The 17,810-nt window shown below is 32.9% G+C and overlaps 1 protein-coding gene across 1 annotated transcript in view; it reads right to left on the bottom strand.

Annotated features, from left to right (window-relative positions):
* Nucleotides 1–2,013: 2,013 nt before the first annotated feature.
* Nucleotides 2,014–17,810, bottom strand: part of LOC145321559 (uncharacterized) — a 133,735-nt gene continuing 117,938 nt past the window's right edge. The window contains exons 3-8 of the mRNA XM_080162986.1: nucleotides 14,952–16,662; nucleotides 12,382–12,580; nucleotides 11,281–11,365; nucleotides 10,829–10,939; nucleotides 5,438–5,571; nucleotides 2,014–5,041 (exon numbers count right to left, since the gene is read on the bottom strand). Of these exons, the coding sequence (XP_080019112.1) occupies nucleotides 4,900–5,041; nucleotides 5,438–5,571; nucleotides 10,829–10,939; nucleotides 11,281–11,365; nucleotides 12,382–12,580; nucleotides 14,952–16,662 (2,382 nt within the window). The 3' untranslated portion in view covers nucleotides 2,014–4,899. The remainder of the gene's footprint in view (nucleotides 5,042–5,437; nucleotides 5,572–10,828; nucleotides 10,940–11,280; nucleotides 11,366–12,381; nucleotides 12,581–14,951; nucleotides 16,663–17,810) is intronic.

Genomic DNA, 17,810 nt, shown 5'->3' with positions numbered 1-17,810 from the left:
TTTTTGCTTGGAAAACTTGAGCTCATATATAGACATGTATTTCCTATATAGATCTGTCGTGGATCTTGATGCAATAAAGTAGGCTGTTTTGTAAATGTTAAAATTTGGAAGATTTCATTAAACAAAAGTTCCCGCAAATATAAGTATTAAATAACATAACAAAAATTTGAGATGCAATAATATTTTATGTATTGAAAAGTTGTGTTTAATTTTCCTCGATTTAATTTAGAAACTCCTCACTTCCTTGAAAAATTTTATTTTTTTTTTATCTATTATTGAAATAAGGAACATTTATTTACTTTAAACTTTAGATCGCTTAATCTGGCAAAAAGAAGAAGACATGGACCTTAGTTATACGTTTCTTTTGAGCACCAAATAGCTAGTTGTGACTAGTAGGTTCAAAGAATAATACGCTAAATTCTAACCAGCAATTATTAAAGGTAACAAGGTTGACAACATCCATAAAAGCGAAGCTCTGAAATGGAAGGACAAACGAACATTAACACTTGTAGATTGTCAGAACTGAATTAGCAGAATATTAATGCATCAGTACAAACAATATTGTAAGTAAATTGCAAACTGCATAAATAGATGATACTGTTTAAGGACATACTTACATTTTTGGGACTTGTTTATATAGATGCTTTGCTTATAACATTGTACATTGTTGTAGGAATCAGTTTTTTAAAAATCAGAAGAATCAAATAATTTTAACATACAAAAATTTGTTGTCAAAAAAGTAAAAAATCGACATGTTTCAAATGAACTTACGGACTCTGGTATTGATTATAGAGTTGCTACGCTTTCTAAATTGTACCTAACTACTACAGGAATCACCATGCAAAGTTTTGAATCGATAGGACAATTCTAACCTGTTTAAATTAACGAAAAGAGCTAACTGTTTGTGACGGACGTACGGACGGACGGACCGACACTAATTATAGAAATTTGAAAAGCCTCGCTTTAAAAAAATCACAAAACCTTGAACAACTTTGTATATCAAAATATTTTTTAATGTTTCTATTTGTTCGTTCACAAAATATCGGGAAACAATATCTAATCGGATGCTATGAGAGATAGACAACTATTTTTTATGTTGTTTTACATTTCCTCAACGAAGTCCCATAATAATGTAGTTAACCTTTTAACTCAGCAAACGAACTACAATCAAATAAAAGGTTTTTAGAGTTGGTCGTTGTTAAATTAACAAGGATGACAACATCCATAAAAGCGAAGCTCTGAAATGGAAGGACAAACGAACATTAACACTTGTATATTGTTAGAACTGAATTAGCAGAATATTAACCCTTAACCGTCGGGCCCGTTGCCGCGCCTTAATCGGTCGGGGGGGGGGGGGGAGGGGGAAGTTCAACGCCCCCCTATTATATCAGTTCCTATTAGAGCTAGAGGGCTAAAAACTTTTGTGCAAGTCCTCTGTTTGATAGTGAATATCCGACTGAATATTTTAGTATTTTGTTAAGATAAAATGCTTTGTTTAAGTCAAACAAAAATTTGCTCTTTACCTGGATGACCCTGCCAGGTTTTCCTGCATCCTGTGCCCGCCAGGATGGAGATATTAAAAAAATACCAACTCTCAGTTATGTGTCTTTTTTATGCCAATATTTGTTGGAAAAACTGCTTAATATACGATAATGTTTATGGACATACTTACATTTTTAGGACTTGATTATGGAGTTGCTTCGCTTATAATATTGTACTTTGATGTCTCAGGAATCAATATACCAAATTCAGATCAATCGGATAATTAGATAACATAAAAATTTGTTGTTAAAAAGTAGAAAAATCAACATGTTTAAAATGGACATTCTGGTAATGATTGTAGAGTTGATACGCTTTCTAGATGTACCTAACTACTACAAGAATTATCTGCAAAGTTTGATATCGATAGGACAAATTTAACATACCTAAATTAACGAAAAAAATTTCCGTTACGGACGTACGGACGGACGGTCCGAACCCAATCATAGAAAAGCTTCGCTTATAAAAAAAATCTTTTTCTAATATGACTATATTTGATATATAAATGAAAGCTGCAATTATCAAAGTAAATTATCTACAATCAGAATTTAACTATAAAAAAAATCAACTAAACTATGCATTATAAGTAAATAATATAACAAAATACATAGTTTTTCAATCAGTAAAAGAGTAGCTTCGCTACTAAATGATTACATATTTATATAAAACTGACGAGGGTAACACAAAACAGACTAGGATAGTAGTATCATAAGTAATCATAACAATTATCAAAGTTTGACAAAAGACCAACGTTAATAAATGTCAAAAATACAACAGGGTAGGTATTAACGTTGGTCAATTTGTCGGTAACCATAAAATGGTTGTTTTTTTTTCTCTGTAATAATTTAAACCAAATACAATTGGTTTTGAATTTTTCATTCTTTTTATGCTTTCTTATTTTTATTGTTAAAGGATTTTTTTAATTGTAGGGCAAATGTGTTGAAAAATATGTTCTGTTTTTTCAATGTAAAGAAATCAGTCAATTTTTCTGCTCTTTTAAAAGTTCTAAACAAATTTCATAGATTTTTTTTCTTTATAAAATTTAAAAAAAAAGTATATGTAGAACAATCAAGAGCAGTTTTAAATCAAATACAATATGGTATTCAAGAAAAGAAATGATACTAAAATTAAAAGGAAAATAAGTTGTTAAATGCTTTGACAAAGTCAAATTGATGATTATTTTTTCCTTTCAATTTTAACATTATTTAATTTCTTTTAGATTATGGCACAAAAATTGTCATTAATAAGCACACATAGTTAGGCTTGTTATAGCGAATTAAAAGTTTTTTTTTGAACAAAAAAACTTCAATTCAAATGACAAAAATATTTATGAAAAAACGAACATTATTAATTAAAACTATTGATCAAAATCAATGTAAGTCGATGGCCATTTTTTAAAAAATGCATTTTCTTTTTTCTCCATAAAAAATCATAATTCTGCTTTTATTTAAAGTGAAACAAAAAACGACAAACTCTGTACAAAAATCAACTTTTAACTACCATAAGACACACAAAAAATTCTCCCCAAATAAGGCGAGTAGTTTTCCTTAAAATTAATAATAATCTATAACAATATTTACAAACAATTATATCTATCTACTTTTTTTTACTTTATCTATGTACATAACAAGCTATATACAGGAACAAAAATGGTTAAAAAAAATGCCAAAAAATAGTTACATTTTTTGTGTTACAAAATCAGCTCTGTTTTTTTTTAAACCAACTGATATTTATTATATAATATTCTAATATTTTTAGAACATAAAAAGAGTTAGGGGGGTGTGCAAAGTGCATCTTAGGGGTGCATCTTGGGCGTGCATGATTTTGTGATTTGGGGGAAGGTTAACACCCATCCCTTTCTTTTTGTATATCCATATCTTTTATATAATTGGATTTAAAAATATAAAAAAATGTTTTAAAATACACTACGACCCCCTCAAAAAATACATCAAAGAAAAAAAACTACTGTATATTAAATGTACGTACAATAATAATGTATTGGTAGGTAGATAAATTGAATAAAACTATGTACAACATTAGTATTAATAACAAGGGAAATACTGGCATCAAATTGGGGAGGTTTCAATTAGGGTTGGGCCGGATACCGGATATCCAGTTCTAGCCGGATATCTGGCCTTAACTCGATATCCGGCAAATTACCGGATATCAGGCCGGATAAACAAATATCCGACATTAAAAATCAGCCGGATATCCGGTATTCGGAGAGCTTCAATATCCGGTATCCAGTTGGATATTGAAAATTGCCGGATATCCGTCCCAACCCTAGTTTAAATACAACATTCAGTTGAGTATAATTATCCATCAAAAAGTTTAAAGTTCATAGTGGATGGTAATTAAATGAAGCTTTATATACTGCCTATAAAAAATGATGTCATACTGGTCTACCATTAGTCAATTAAAATGTATATACTGGCCTGCCATTGGTAATTTAGTCTCTGTATGGGCCTATCATTGGTCATTTGTATTCTATGACATCATTTTTTAGGGAAAATATTAAGAGCTTCTAGTAAAATACTTTATTTCATTTTCGATGATATATTTTAAAATCATATTTAATAAAATTCGGTATAATTTCTTTTTAATCATTATCATTAAAAAGGTAACATTTTTTTCAAAATGGCAGTAGCAAAGTCTTTTTATGTACAAGATAGTCCATCAAATATTAGTTTTATTCTTATTTATGGCTTTTAAATTGGAGATAAAAATACAATTAAAGTATAAAATATGGCTAAATCATAACTATTTATAAAAAAAAATACTGTATTACAATCAAGTATTAAATATGAACTATTTTTTTTCATTTAAACAGGTGAAGATACTTCGAATTGTTTTCGTTATTTTTTGCGTTTTGACCAATTCATAGCGTTTATTATTTCTTGAATGTTGGTTTATTTAGAAAAATGATCAGCATGTAAAAAAGCTAAAATCTTTTTTTTTCATTGGCTTTTAACATAAAAAAGAATAATGTCATAAAACCTTTTTTCATTTGTGGTTATCATTCTTACATAGAATTATATTATTGTCAAAATAACCTTTTAATTATTTAATTTAATATTAAATATGCAATTACATGCAATTTTTATCTGTGTTTTGTTAGGTTAGGTTATATTCAATACAGGGTAGCCCTGAAGGATTAGCATCCTAGGTATAGACATGGATAATTTTCAATTTATATTTAAAAAACGATGTTTGGTTTCTGTGCTCGGTAGACACTTTGAGGTAAAGTACCAAAAAGTCCAAGTTAAATTGACTAATAATTTTTCTAAAACAGTGTAAACCTATGTAAGAATGGTAAAAGAATCTATATTTAAAAACATTGAAAAGGGTTTATATTATCGTTTAAATAATAAAAACTCCGTTGCTTGGATTTGGACAATATTCTTTCAAACATTTTAGTATATCTTCATTGTTTTTCATAACTTCTGTTTGTTGTCGAGTGTCCAAAATTAAACGGATTTTCTCTTTAACAAACTCTCCAAATCTAAAATAGTAAAATACAGATTAATATAAAAACATGTTAAGTTTACTAACAATTTTAGCCATTTATGTCAACAAAAGTCATGATAAAAGATTAAATTTTAATTCAAGAATCCTAAGGCATAAGACAATGGCCGATAAAGTGATGCACACCACCAATTACGAGAAACAAAATTATCTCTTCTGTCAGTTTAAATTTTTTGAGGGCCTAATCAAGATTTAATAAAAGTCCCGAAATTTTTTTAGTCAACGAATAAGAGATCATGATTGGGTACCAGTATTATTAACAATCCAATGTCACTCTGTTCAATTAAAAATCAAATGCAGTTAAGGGGGGAGGGGGGAGGTGAAATTTTAGGATCTCCCAATCACCAGTTGAAAAATAAAATGTTATGCTTACCTGTCCACCGAGTCCTTGTCCAGGTGTTTGCCAAGAACATTGAAAACCACGGCTGACCGACGGAAAATTGACTGTCTCAGTTTCCTGGCCTCCTCCAGCTGTTCTTCCAGTTTATCCTTTTTCTCAAGACTCTCCTATAATTATAATTAATACCTATATTTGAGAGCTCTATTTTTTGCGAAAACTTTTTTAAAAATTTAATCTCACCATCCCCCCATTTGCAGTTAAGTAAATATTTTAAGGTTAGTATGTTTTTCAACCTATTATAAAATATACTATTCTAAGACATGAAGATATATTTCGATTTTAGCAATCATTTTCAATTCATTTTGTCTATGAAAATAGTGTATATCCTACCACGCCCTCAAGCTTTGCAAATCAGGACTCATTTAACTCAAGTCCTATTTATTATGAAATATTTTTTTAGAGGCCTCAATTTTGTAAAAAAAAAAAGACAATATTACATCTACAAATGCATAAACATATATAGAAAATAATGATTGATGCTGAAGGCAAATTCAATTTCAAAGATTTTTTTATTTTTAATTTAGAACAAATGTTAAAGTAATACCTACTAAAGATTTATCAAACTATCTTTATTCACAATTGTCTATATATCTTTACAGATGTTTGTATATAACAAATATATGTATTTAGCTATCTTTCTAACTAATAAAATATTTATTTATGGATGTATCTATCTAACTATCTTAATAGTATATCTAACTATATCTATCTATCTATCCAAGTTTGACCATGAATAAACTGAAATTACAAATGAGTGCAATTTTTCTGCAACAACGAGAAGCAAAGTTTCCAAAAGTTGCGGAGAAATAAATTAAATTCTTAAATAAATAAACTTCAAAAAAAGGACTTATTTACATAGCTAGCCAAAACAACTGTTCTACAGTTAAAAAAAAATCACAATGGATTTATTATTAATTGGATCTTACACCAGATAATCATGTTATCTAATAAAGTGATACTTTTAGCGGGCTATAATATCGATATCCCCACCTACTTACTTTACCTCATCCCATCCCCTTCTACTGGATAAACGAACTGACCATTAAGCGATCACAATTTTTCCCCTGTCATAATATCAACGTTTATTCTTCATCCATCGTTGGCACGTACTTATAACAGCTGTATTTTTTTCTTAATTTGACCCTAAAACTCATAAAACCTCAATAAAAAGACAGACCAATAGCGTGTAGAGAGGCTGCTCTGTGAAACTAAAAACCTTAGCCCCCCAAAAAACTTTCCATAAAATTTGTTGACTCGTGTCCAATTTTTTAATTGAAGGTCATATACGTTGCATAATATTAGAATTAGTCAGGGGAACATTGTGAATATGAGTATTACAGGACGAACAATCTAAAGGCACATTTTTTTTTAAAAAAGGTAAAGTTTTGACACCGGTTAAAGGTTTAGGGAATGAAAACATGCGATATTTAAAAGTTTAATTGATTATCCATTAGACAGTTTTGAATTTCTCCTTGCCTTTAGAGTACCTTTCAGATCTTTTAGAAACTTTTAAAGAAGGTACAAAAACAATAGGACAAAAGAAAACACGTCAAAAGTCCAAAAGAACCAATACGCATTGTCAGTACAACAGCAATTCTAATCGAGGTTCATTTAAATCTAGATTAAATTCTGCATCCTGTTTAACCAGATTCAAGTTGTCGGCCTCACTGGATACATATTGCATAATAACAAAATGTAATTTTGTTTTATGCCAAATAACGGATTTGGACCAAGGGTAATGGGATAAAAAATGGATTATTTCATGGATTAATTCAGATGAAGGAATGGGTAGCTAAAATTGGAATTTGTAAAGATAAAGATTAATAATACACTTGTAAATCTCCCTGTATGTTATTTAATCAGCAGATTTATTTATATAAGATAAGTACCTCCCTTCCTTTTTCAATGACCTTCTTCGTCTGCTAGCAATTTTTTTTTCTGCTGCTTGGCTGTGTAAATATACACTACACCATTGGTTGATTTTGAAAGACAAAATTAGTGTTTTACTCTTATATTTAATCTGTCAATTAAGTTATCAAAACTATGCAATTAATTTCATTTATGTAGGTATATTAAAATAAAATTGATCCTGGAAAAGTTTATTTTATCTTTTTAGGATGGACTACACAAAGCAATGGCATAAGAAAAATAGAGCTAATAACCGCTGTTTAGACATATTAATACTATTTTATCCCATAAATCAAAACAGTGGATGTAGAATATACGTGGTTATTATGACAGTGGAAAATTTGTAGTCAATTAGCTTGCTAATATGGAACTCGTTTATTGCTCAGTTCGTCCATCCAATAGGAGGAGTGGGGATAGGGTTCAGGGAGTGGAAGGGTTAAATCTGTAATTTAGCCTGCCGTGTGCTTCACATGAAAATCTGGTGTAAGATCCAAGTAATAATATATATATCCTTATACTAAAGTAACAGGATGTTTGTCTGTGTGTCTGTGTATCTTTGTGTCTGTGTGTTTGTACCGAAGGATCTCGCTAACCACTGAACCGATCGGGTTCTTCTTAACAGGGTAGCTTCTCATAGGTCCCAGGAAGGTTTATAACTATCTTCTTGGGGGGTGGGACACCCCCACCCCCCCCCCCAAAAAAATGAAAAATCCCCCCCCCAAAAAAAAAAATTTTGAACTAAAATTAAAAATTTAACTTTTTCTTTTAAAATCTAAAATAAGAAATTTGGTTATCAAATTGCACTCTCCTCTTCTCAAGTGCCCCTAGAGGCCGCTAGGGGCGTAGCCGCTAGTTATTAATAAAACATTAAAAGAGGTGAACAAATTTTATGATTGATTTTCTAAAAATTACTAAAAGAATCTTTTAGCTATTTAGAGGACTGTTAGTGTATAACGTAAATATTTAAATCATAAATAGCATCGTATTACAGAAAATTTTTCAAGAATATTTAAATGAAGGACATAAAATCAATATCAGTTTTGTTAGCTTGTGCCTTCGGCCCCACGGGGCTAGTATTACTGGATTTAATTATAGATTTTTTTTATTTCAATATCCGCGGAAATCTTTCTTTAATACGGGGTAATAGATAACTATTATCTAGCTATATTTTTTAGTATTTATATTCCACTCTCTGACAGCATTTTGAATGCCTAATACAACAAATCAAATTTGACATAAAAAGCATCATATAATGTATAAAGAGAAAATTATGGTCGAAAATAAATAGTTAGTGGGGGGGGGGGGGTAGGTATAGGCAAATAAAAGGGGATAGGCAACAAGTACAATCAGAATCATAAAATGTAAAGAAAATATTTTTAGATTTTAAAAAGTTTTAAAAAGGATTAAGAAACCAGATAACATGCGTATAATAATTTTAGGTTCTTTTTATAGAAGACGAAATAAGTTCCTCAAAAAATCAGCATGTTACGTCATATAAAAAAGAGGGATTATCCATCTCTTTTTTAGGGGTTTTCTTTCCCACTCCTCCTCTCCTCATCCCTCATTTTTGTGACGTAATTGAGGGACTTTTTTCGACTTCTTTTTAAAGAATTGGTAAAATAGTATAAATCTGAAAATTATCATAAAATGGGAAAATTATATCATTTTAATAGTAATTGTTTGATCAAATTAAAGTTTCACCAAGGGCACCAAAAGAAGAAATGTTTCCCTGTAGTCATATAAAATTTGACTTTTAATAAGTTTTTTAAAAATCTAAAATTTTCTTCTTAATCTCAATGTTTTTGGCAGTTCAAAGACAGAGGCTTTAAAATTGTCTACAGGTGAAATAATTTTCACTTGGTTAAGATAATTTTATCCAACTGGGACAAACATATTAAGTCTAAAAGTAGTTATAGAGATGCAACGCCTCTAAAAATTCTAAGAGAAAAGGAATATGGAAAGGGGGGGGGGGGGGTAAAGAGAAGGGGGAATGTAAACATTCATTCATTTTTGCAAAATGAAATAAACACAAACATAATTTATTAATTTTGAAAAAAACATACTTTTAAACAAATGTCAAAAGAATTTTTCTTAAAATGAAAAAAAAAAGTATAGAAACCCAATATATGACTTTAACATGAACTGTAACAATTACTAATCCTATTACATATATTATTTTAGGCTTTTTCATTGTCCTTCCTTCTCTTGATGCTAGGGGCGTAGCTGCTGCTTTAAACCTATATTTTATTGTAGAAACCTTTAAGAGAAGTTTCAATGTTGTCCTAGTTTTTATGCAAGTGCAAAGTGGGGTATATACAAAAGTAGCAACCTAATTATAATTTAATTAAATGGTTCAAATCAATATTTTAGTACGGTCTTTATCGCATTGTGCTGTGGTTAATTTTTAAAAATTTTCAAATCAGTAAATCCGATGTATGACAACCACTTACATACACACACGCACACATTTCAAGTGTGTGTATTCGCAAAGTCGGCAATGTCCAAAGACTTCAAGGGGGACGACCTCTCCCCCCCCCCTCCTCCGAGAAAAGATAATGTCAATCATATCATCTTTTTCTGAGATAAATAGAGTTTGTACGGAGTAGATGGGGGGGGGGGGGGGGGGGGTTGTAATGTGTCCCTTTCAATATTTGGTGGGAAATTGATTTGCGCAGGCCCCTCCATGTAAATGTATGCCCATAATCGCGAACTGAATAAATGTCTGGCGCATTTATTAACCAAACAGGGTTGCCAAATTTTGACGGCTTAACAAGGACAATTATGCCCAATACTAATGCCCAATTATAAATATGATTACCAAAGAGAAGAGAAAATTGGGGAAAAGGGAACGAATTTAAGTTCTAGTTTGAAATAAAAGACTTAGGTCTCATATTTAAAATCTCAACTAAGAGTAAAAGGATTATATTGGGTGTTTTCAGATTTTAAAAATTCAAATCGAGTTCCATTAATTAATAACACAAAACCACTCTGTAGATAACTATAAATTACATTTTCTAATAGCCGTTTTAGGGATCTTATATATAGAATAGTCTGCAGTAGAATTAGGGCAAAGGAAATTTTGTAATGGCGTCCCTGTGCTAACAAAAAAAAAATTGGGTAAAAAGTGAAATTTCTTACATGGAATAAAGGGTTATATCAAGTGGTAAGGGAAAGGGGGTGGAGGTGAGGATGGATGGGGGGGTAGAATTCGCGACCTTTGCAAAAATCTAGCAAATTTGATGTTAAATAAAAACACAAGGGCAGACTATGATTAAATAGATTTTCTGTACATAGTTTTTTTTTATAAATTCTGATAATAAAGTGTAATTATGAACTCATATACATTATTTCTTAAAATAGAACAGCTCGATCGTTTAAGTACTATTTTAAGTCCTGAAAGCTAGCTGAAGTCAAGGTATACAGCTAGAAAGATAGCTAGATATCTATATACCCTACCTTATCTACTTGATGGCTTGTCTTGATAGCCAGATGAGTTCTGAGTAGCCTGCTAGAAAGACCAATGATGAGACTTGTTATTTTGTCGATTTCCTCGATAAACAGTTTAACCTAAAAAAATTAAATGAATTAAAAATTTTACTCATTTTCAAAAAAAAATCTAAAATGATACCATCAAAAAATCACAACTTACACTGCACTGGAACAATATTGATTAAAATTTTGGCCACAGCATGCTGTAAAAAGTAATAGTTAACTGCAATACAGTAATTAACATTTTATTTGCCAGATAAATATAAACTGCCTTTTAAACTCTAAACACCGTCCTCCATATTTAAAAATAAATTGAAAGGAGAAGGGTAGTTTTTCCCTATACCTTACACCTCATTTCAATATATTCAGTAAGGCTTTAACCCAATAGGACTATTCTATAAATATATATATATATATACCTTGTCAAACTCTTGTTTTTGAGCCCGAGTACCCAGCTCAGCGAGAACCTCTGCTCCAAATTCACAATTGGTTTTTGTACTCTCTCTGAAAAATAAACAAAAATTTTAATAAATGTATCTATCTAACAAATTTTCTGTGTAGATCTTTTTATCTACAATTCAATTTTTCCATTTCTGTTAGCTATCTAAATCTATGAATCTATACATTCTACAGTCTTTGTGTTGGCTATTCATCATTAAAGCTGTATCTTTGCTGTAATTTGTTTTTCTGTATGTCTGACAGTTTAACATACTTTATTCTGAGCTGAATCTTTTAATCATTTTGATGGTGCGCTAAATCAGGGTGCGCCGAATTTCAGCCAATCATAGCGCGGTATATCATATAATCTGGTGTTCTATGTCTGTGTTTGTCTGTCTGTCTGCCTATGTATCTATATATTAATCTGAAGTGTATCCTTTTATCAGTTTATTTGTTCTTAGGTTCTTTAATATTGTCTGTATTTACATATATGTTTCCTTTATCTGTATTTTTAAAAGCGAAGCTTTTCTATAATTAGGGTCGGTCTGTCCGTACGTCCGTCCGTCCGTAACGGATAGCTTTTTCGTTAATTTAGGCATGTTAGAATTGTCCTATCGATTTCAAATTTTGCATGGTGATTACTTTAGTAGTTAGGTACGATTTAGAAAGCGTAGCAACTCTATAATCATTACCAAAATGTCCGTACGTCCATTTTAAACATGTTGATTTTTTTACTTTTTTAGCAACAAATTTTTATGTGATCTAATCATCCGATTGATCTGATTTTTGGTATATTGATTCCTGGGACAACAAAGTATAATGTTATAAGCGAAGCAACTCTATAATCAAGTCCTAAATATGTAAGTATGTCCATAAACATTATCCTGTATCAAGCAGTTTTTAACAAATTTACTTACAATTTTGCTTAGAATCTTTTACATTTATATTCTGATTATTCAGTTCTGACACTATAAAAGTGTTTATGTACGTTTGTCCTACCGTTTCAGTGCTTCGCTTTTATGGATGTTGTCATCCTTGTTCTATCAGTCTGTAACACTATCTATCTTTCTATCAATTCTTACTTGAGAAGTTGTTGATTTTTGCGCTGAGACTCGATCTTTCTAGTCACCACCGCCACCAACTTCCTGCGAGATTCGTCCAGGCCGGTTGACTGGTTGCGCCGGGGCGTACTTTCCGGCTCGTTGACCGGAGACAGCCGGATCTCGAACTCGAGAGAAGATTCGGCAAAATAAAGTGAAAGTTCGGGTAGCAGACCAATTCCTAAATTTTTAAAAATGTTGTATTTTCTTAAATAAAACTATCAGCTACGCCCCCTAGAGGCCTCTAGGAGCACTTGAGTTGGGGATAGAGGATTGAGCCCCCTAAAAATAATCGAGGAGGTCTTATTTATGGTATAATTTTTTGGAAGAATAATAGTACCCTTCCCCAAAATTTAAAAAAGCCATCCCAGAACCTATGAGAAGTTGCACTTTAGAGGAGAAACTTATCAGTTCAGCGGTTAGTGAGATCCTTCGAAATAAACAGACAGACAGATTCAGAGAACCCCTAAATAAGGATTGGTAATTGATATAAAAAAGGACACAGTGTTGGAAATTAAACCTTTAATGTAAAGATAAAACTAATGACCCATTACGTCTCTCTCCCTTAGATAAAATTTTAATCCTACACCTTCATAATTTTGCGAATAAGTAATCATTTGTCCGATCCTTGTTCATTTCAGGATACTTGGCTTTATCTTTATAATCAAAACAAAACCAATGAATAGTCTTTAATTTTGGAACATAGAAAAATATAGATCATTGGTCGGGTAGCTTATTATGTAAAAGCTGGTCTGATACAAACAAAAATATTGCCGAAAGTCTTTATAAACCAAGTAACTTTTAATTTATATTTTTTTATTGCTTATTTTGATATCTTTTGGCATTATTTATTACATTAGAAAGGAAAAAATATATATTAAACCTTAGAGATAACTTTTTATAGTGGCAAAGAGTTTTGTGAAGATTTCGCTAAATAGTCCATTTGATATGTCGGTCGGTCTGTAATACCAAATATATTTTTCTTTGCTGTCACTATACATTGAATCTTACTGTGTAAATTCCTAAAATCTTCATAAACACTGACGTTGTCTATAGTTCATTCTGATATGCTTTTTTTGTAGTTTATTGTTACATTTTTTGGGCTTTGATATATATGGATGTTATCATCTACGTTTATATATTTTTGTTTTGTACAAAATCTGGCTGTTAGTCACTAAAATTATCCAGGGGCACGTAAACCCCCCATATAGACGCCCCAAGTCGCAATGCATATAGGCGCACCACATACATACATTATAATCAAGATTAAAATCAAAGACCGCATTATTTTTAAATGTTCACTCCAAATCACCAAAAAAAAGTAACAGCAAAATTAAAGTAAAAAGGAAAATTATGTCCTTTAAAATGTGAAATAGCAATGATTAAAAGTTAGTTAATATCATTGATTCATTGCTGGCAAATTTTAATATCCGCCTTTAGAATAATAAAAGAACTAAAATTTGCAAAACGAAAAGTTAAGGTAATTTTCTTTGCAATTTTAAAGAAATATCTATGCCTTATTTAAGGCCTTAAACTGTGGTTTCCTCACTTTTTTGAGACCATAAAATAACAGCAGGATTTATGACTGGATTGGCATGCAATTGTGGTGTGCTACTTATGACCTCAGGAATGGTATTTGGTTTATAGAAAGTCTAGACTTGATGATTTGGCATAAAATATATAGTTTTACTTTTCTTAAGCAAAGCTTTTAGACAATCATAGCCCATAGTTACATGTTTATAACGTTTAGTATAACGTTATCTATAATACAAAGTAGAATGATGTCTCTTTGTCCGTCTGTCCGTCCCTTAAGATCGTGGTAACCACTGAACCGATCGGATTCTACTCTTCAGGGAATATACCTACTGGTTCTGTGGTAGTTTAAGGCTATTTTCTTGGGGGGTGGGACACCTCCAACCTCCCAAAAAAACAGAAAAATTCCCCTCATTTTTTTAAAAATAGAAAATAGTAAGGGTACCTCCAGGTACATAATCTTTTTTTTTAATTACCTCTCGGGGCAAAGGCCCTAGAGGCTTGGGTCGAAGCCGCTAGTTGAAAGATAAACCAAAAGAACAGTACAAACAATATTTTTAAATTTAATTGGTTATTGTAAAAGTTATCTTTTTAAATATTTTTTTAAACATCAAAACATGAGAAGCAATGCTAATGTTCCGAATAAGTTGCTACTCTGTACATTTTGATTCTTGTTGTTCAAGGTACAACTCGTGGTATAGCTCATTGGCATATCATTTAAATAGTTAGGTTATTTTTGGTACATACAAAGGTTGATCTCAAAAGATTATCTTTCCTCAATTCCAATTCCTTTTTTATCAGTGTGTACAAAATCTATTTACGGACAAAGTGAGTAAATGATAGTTGTTTGCTAGTTATTAATTCTGTACTAGATGATGTTTAGTTTAACGAAAAAAAAATCATTCTTCTATCTTAAATATCAACAGAGAAAATCACATTTCTCCTTAGTCTGATTGACAAACTGTCGTAGAGACAGACAAAGTGGATTATAGAGTAGTTTTGTTACTAAAAATACTTACTCAAGGCGTTGGCAAGCCTGGAATCTTGAGGGGAGAACATGAGCACCTCCCTACACAACTCTGAATACTCCCCCTCCATGCAGGGGGTGTAGGGAACACCCCCAGATAGCATGGAGTAATTACTGCTGGAGGAGGTCACACACTCGTCCACACACTCCAGGGGGATATTGCTGGCGGACACGATGCTGGCAGACCGCAGGCTGGTCCTGCTGCTGCCGCTGCTCGAGCTGCTCAAGTCCGACATGGGTGACATGCAGGAGCTGCGCCCCGACAGGGAGGAGATGCCGCTGTCGGAGTGGGAGTGGTTGTGTCGCGGCGGACTTGGATGCGAGGGGTTGACAACTGTCGCGGAGCTTGTTGGGGGAGCTGCAGTTGTTATATGCGGTGAGTTTGCGGATGTTGGGCTGTTTATGGCGGAGGATGGTGGGGAGGTCCATTCAGCGGCGTGGCCCGGCGGTGGGGCGGGGCCCGCCTCCAGGCTGTTCTTCCACCAGTTCGAGATTGATTTTAGAGATCGTTCTCTGCTGAGATGAAGGGAGTGTTGTTTGCTGGCGTTGGTTCCAGTACAATTATTATCATCCTCATTGGTAGGTTTTTCCTCATAGCTGATGCTTTTTCCAAGATATTTATCAGGATTTCTCCCAGATGAATTTGGATGAAACACTGCTCCATGATTACTGGAAACTTGTTTATTATTAATTCCACCATTTGACCGTTTCTGGTGCGGATTAATGTTTTCCAGTTCAGGGGACCGGTTCGGGTTTTCTGGCCGTTTGCGGCCACGACTTTCCGTCCGCCGCAGTTTTGTTGTTGAGTTGGTGTTATCTGCATGCGGGCTGTTGAGTTCTCCGCGTGTCCGCAAATCTTCAGCCGCTTTGATGCGACTAATATCGCGAATATCATCACGGCGAGTTTTCGGCCGCAAAGCTGCATCTTCCTGCAACTGCTGGTGATGATTGTCCTTGTTACTGTTGGTGCTGTCCCTCCTGAGGGACCTAGTTTTGCTGGAATCCCTGGCAGCTCGGAATTTATTGGCCTCTTCTGACGTAAAATTGACCGTTGACGACCTGACGCCGAGAAACATTTGCCATCCCGGCGCTTCCTTGGCAGCTATGGTGGCCGGTGAGTCGCGTTTTGGCGTTGAGGCTGGCTGGCGGCCGGAGGCAACGGAAGATGGCGGCGTTGACCGGTTGGACTCGTCATAGTAATGTTGCTTTTCTGGTGTATGAGAACCGCCGCTGGTTAGGTAGCTGTTATTGAAGCCGCTGTTTTCCAGAACTGGTACGCTTCTTCGTATAGGCTGATTCATACTGTCAGATGTTGTGTAGCCGCCTACAGAAGCAGTTGAAGATGGCACATAACTGCTGTTGCCATTATAGCGGCTGCTGTAGCTGCTGTTATTGCTGTATGTAAAACTGTCCGATCCGTTAAGTTTAGCACTTCCTGTGGGTCGGCTATTGGTAGCAGTTAAACTGTTGTTAACAGTTTGACCGCCAATAATGGTTGTCGGCGGGGCGGGTAACGGTTCTGAACATAGCTGCAGCAGATCAATTTCCTCCTGAGATGGGGGTGGCGGTGGGGAAGGTGTGGCAGCTATCCTGACGCCGCCGCCACTGCTTATGTTGGGCGAGGCGGGTGGCGTGGGCAGCTTTGGTTTGCGACGTCCTTGGCTGGAAGATTTGACGTTGTTTGCTGACTTTTCATCGCTTACCTGTAAATGAATAAATGTTGAATTAAAAATATTTCATTAAATAATAGTTATTTATAAAAATATAATAATATCGTATTATAGACAGCTTTCCGCGGATATTAAAATGAAAAATGAAAGGATTAAAACCAGTTGTTAGTTTTATGATATTCATTTGAATACTTGTGGAAAATTGTCTATGATAAGATGTTATACATAATTTTTCAGTATGGCTGAGAACAGGTTCTAATCCAGCGAATATTAATCGGTTTTAAAGCCATGCTGGAAAACATTTTAACTTAACTCTATAAATTGATATGTATTGTATATTACTTTTAAAAAAAACTCATTTTGTCTTTTACATAAAATTGTAGATTCTTATTTTCTCCTTTGTATTATTTACGTCCTAACTATTTGACCTAATTTTAAGTTTGAATATATTTTTGACAAGTCTTCAAAATTTCTGGCTTGGTGCTCTGGCAATCAAACAAAAATCTTAATAGCAGAAATTTAAATCTAGCTCACAAAATGAGTAAAGAATAGTTATTTATCGTATTGTATTATAAACAGCTTTCCGCGGATATAAAAATTAACAATTGCCGGAGGCACGAGCTAAAAAATTGGTTTTAATCTTATGATTTTTTTTATTTCTATAAGAGTAGAAAACTGGATATAATACGATGAAAGAAATAATTTTTTAGTATGGCTGAAAACCGGATCTAATCCACCGGATATTATACGGTTTCAAAACGATACTAGAAAACTAATCCATGCATTTTCCATTTTTGAGAAAGAAAAATATTAGCTAAACAAGTGACATAAAATTTTCTTTTGATGTTTGACAAAAACACCCTGTATGGTTTGACATCACAAAAAAATCTGTAAAGGACAGTCAGAGGAGAAATTAAAATTAATTAGACGGTTAAAAAATGAAATTCATCAGTAAAAAAAATAATAACTTTTTTAGGTAGAAAATGTTGCTTATAAATTGTTATCCACAATGATATTTGAATCATAAAAAATAGGGACATAATAATATTTCTTTTTATGAAACTTACGGCTGCGCCCCTACTATCTGGAAGCGCAAAATAGAACCTCGTAAAAGTGTCTAACTTTGACGTCAGAAAAAATTAACAATTAACCAATGAGAAGCCAGTATTCACTGTAATTGA

Source organism: Acartia tonsa, chromosome 6, assembly GCF_053477335.1.
Source record: "Acartia tonsa isolate MP-2025a chromosome 6, ASM5347733v1, whole genome shotgun sequence".
NCBI lineage: Eukaryota > Metazoa > Arthropoda > Copepoda > Calanoida > Acartiidae > Acartia > Acartia tonsa.
This window is presented reverse-complemented; position numbering and strand designations above follow the sequence as displayed.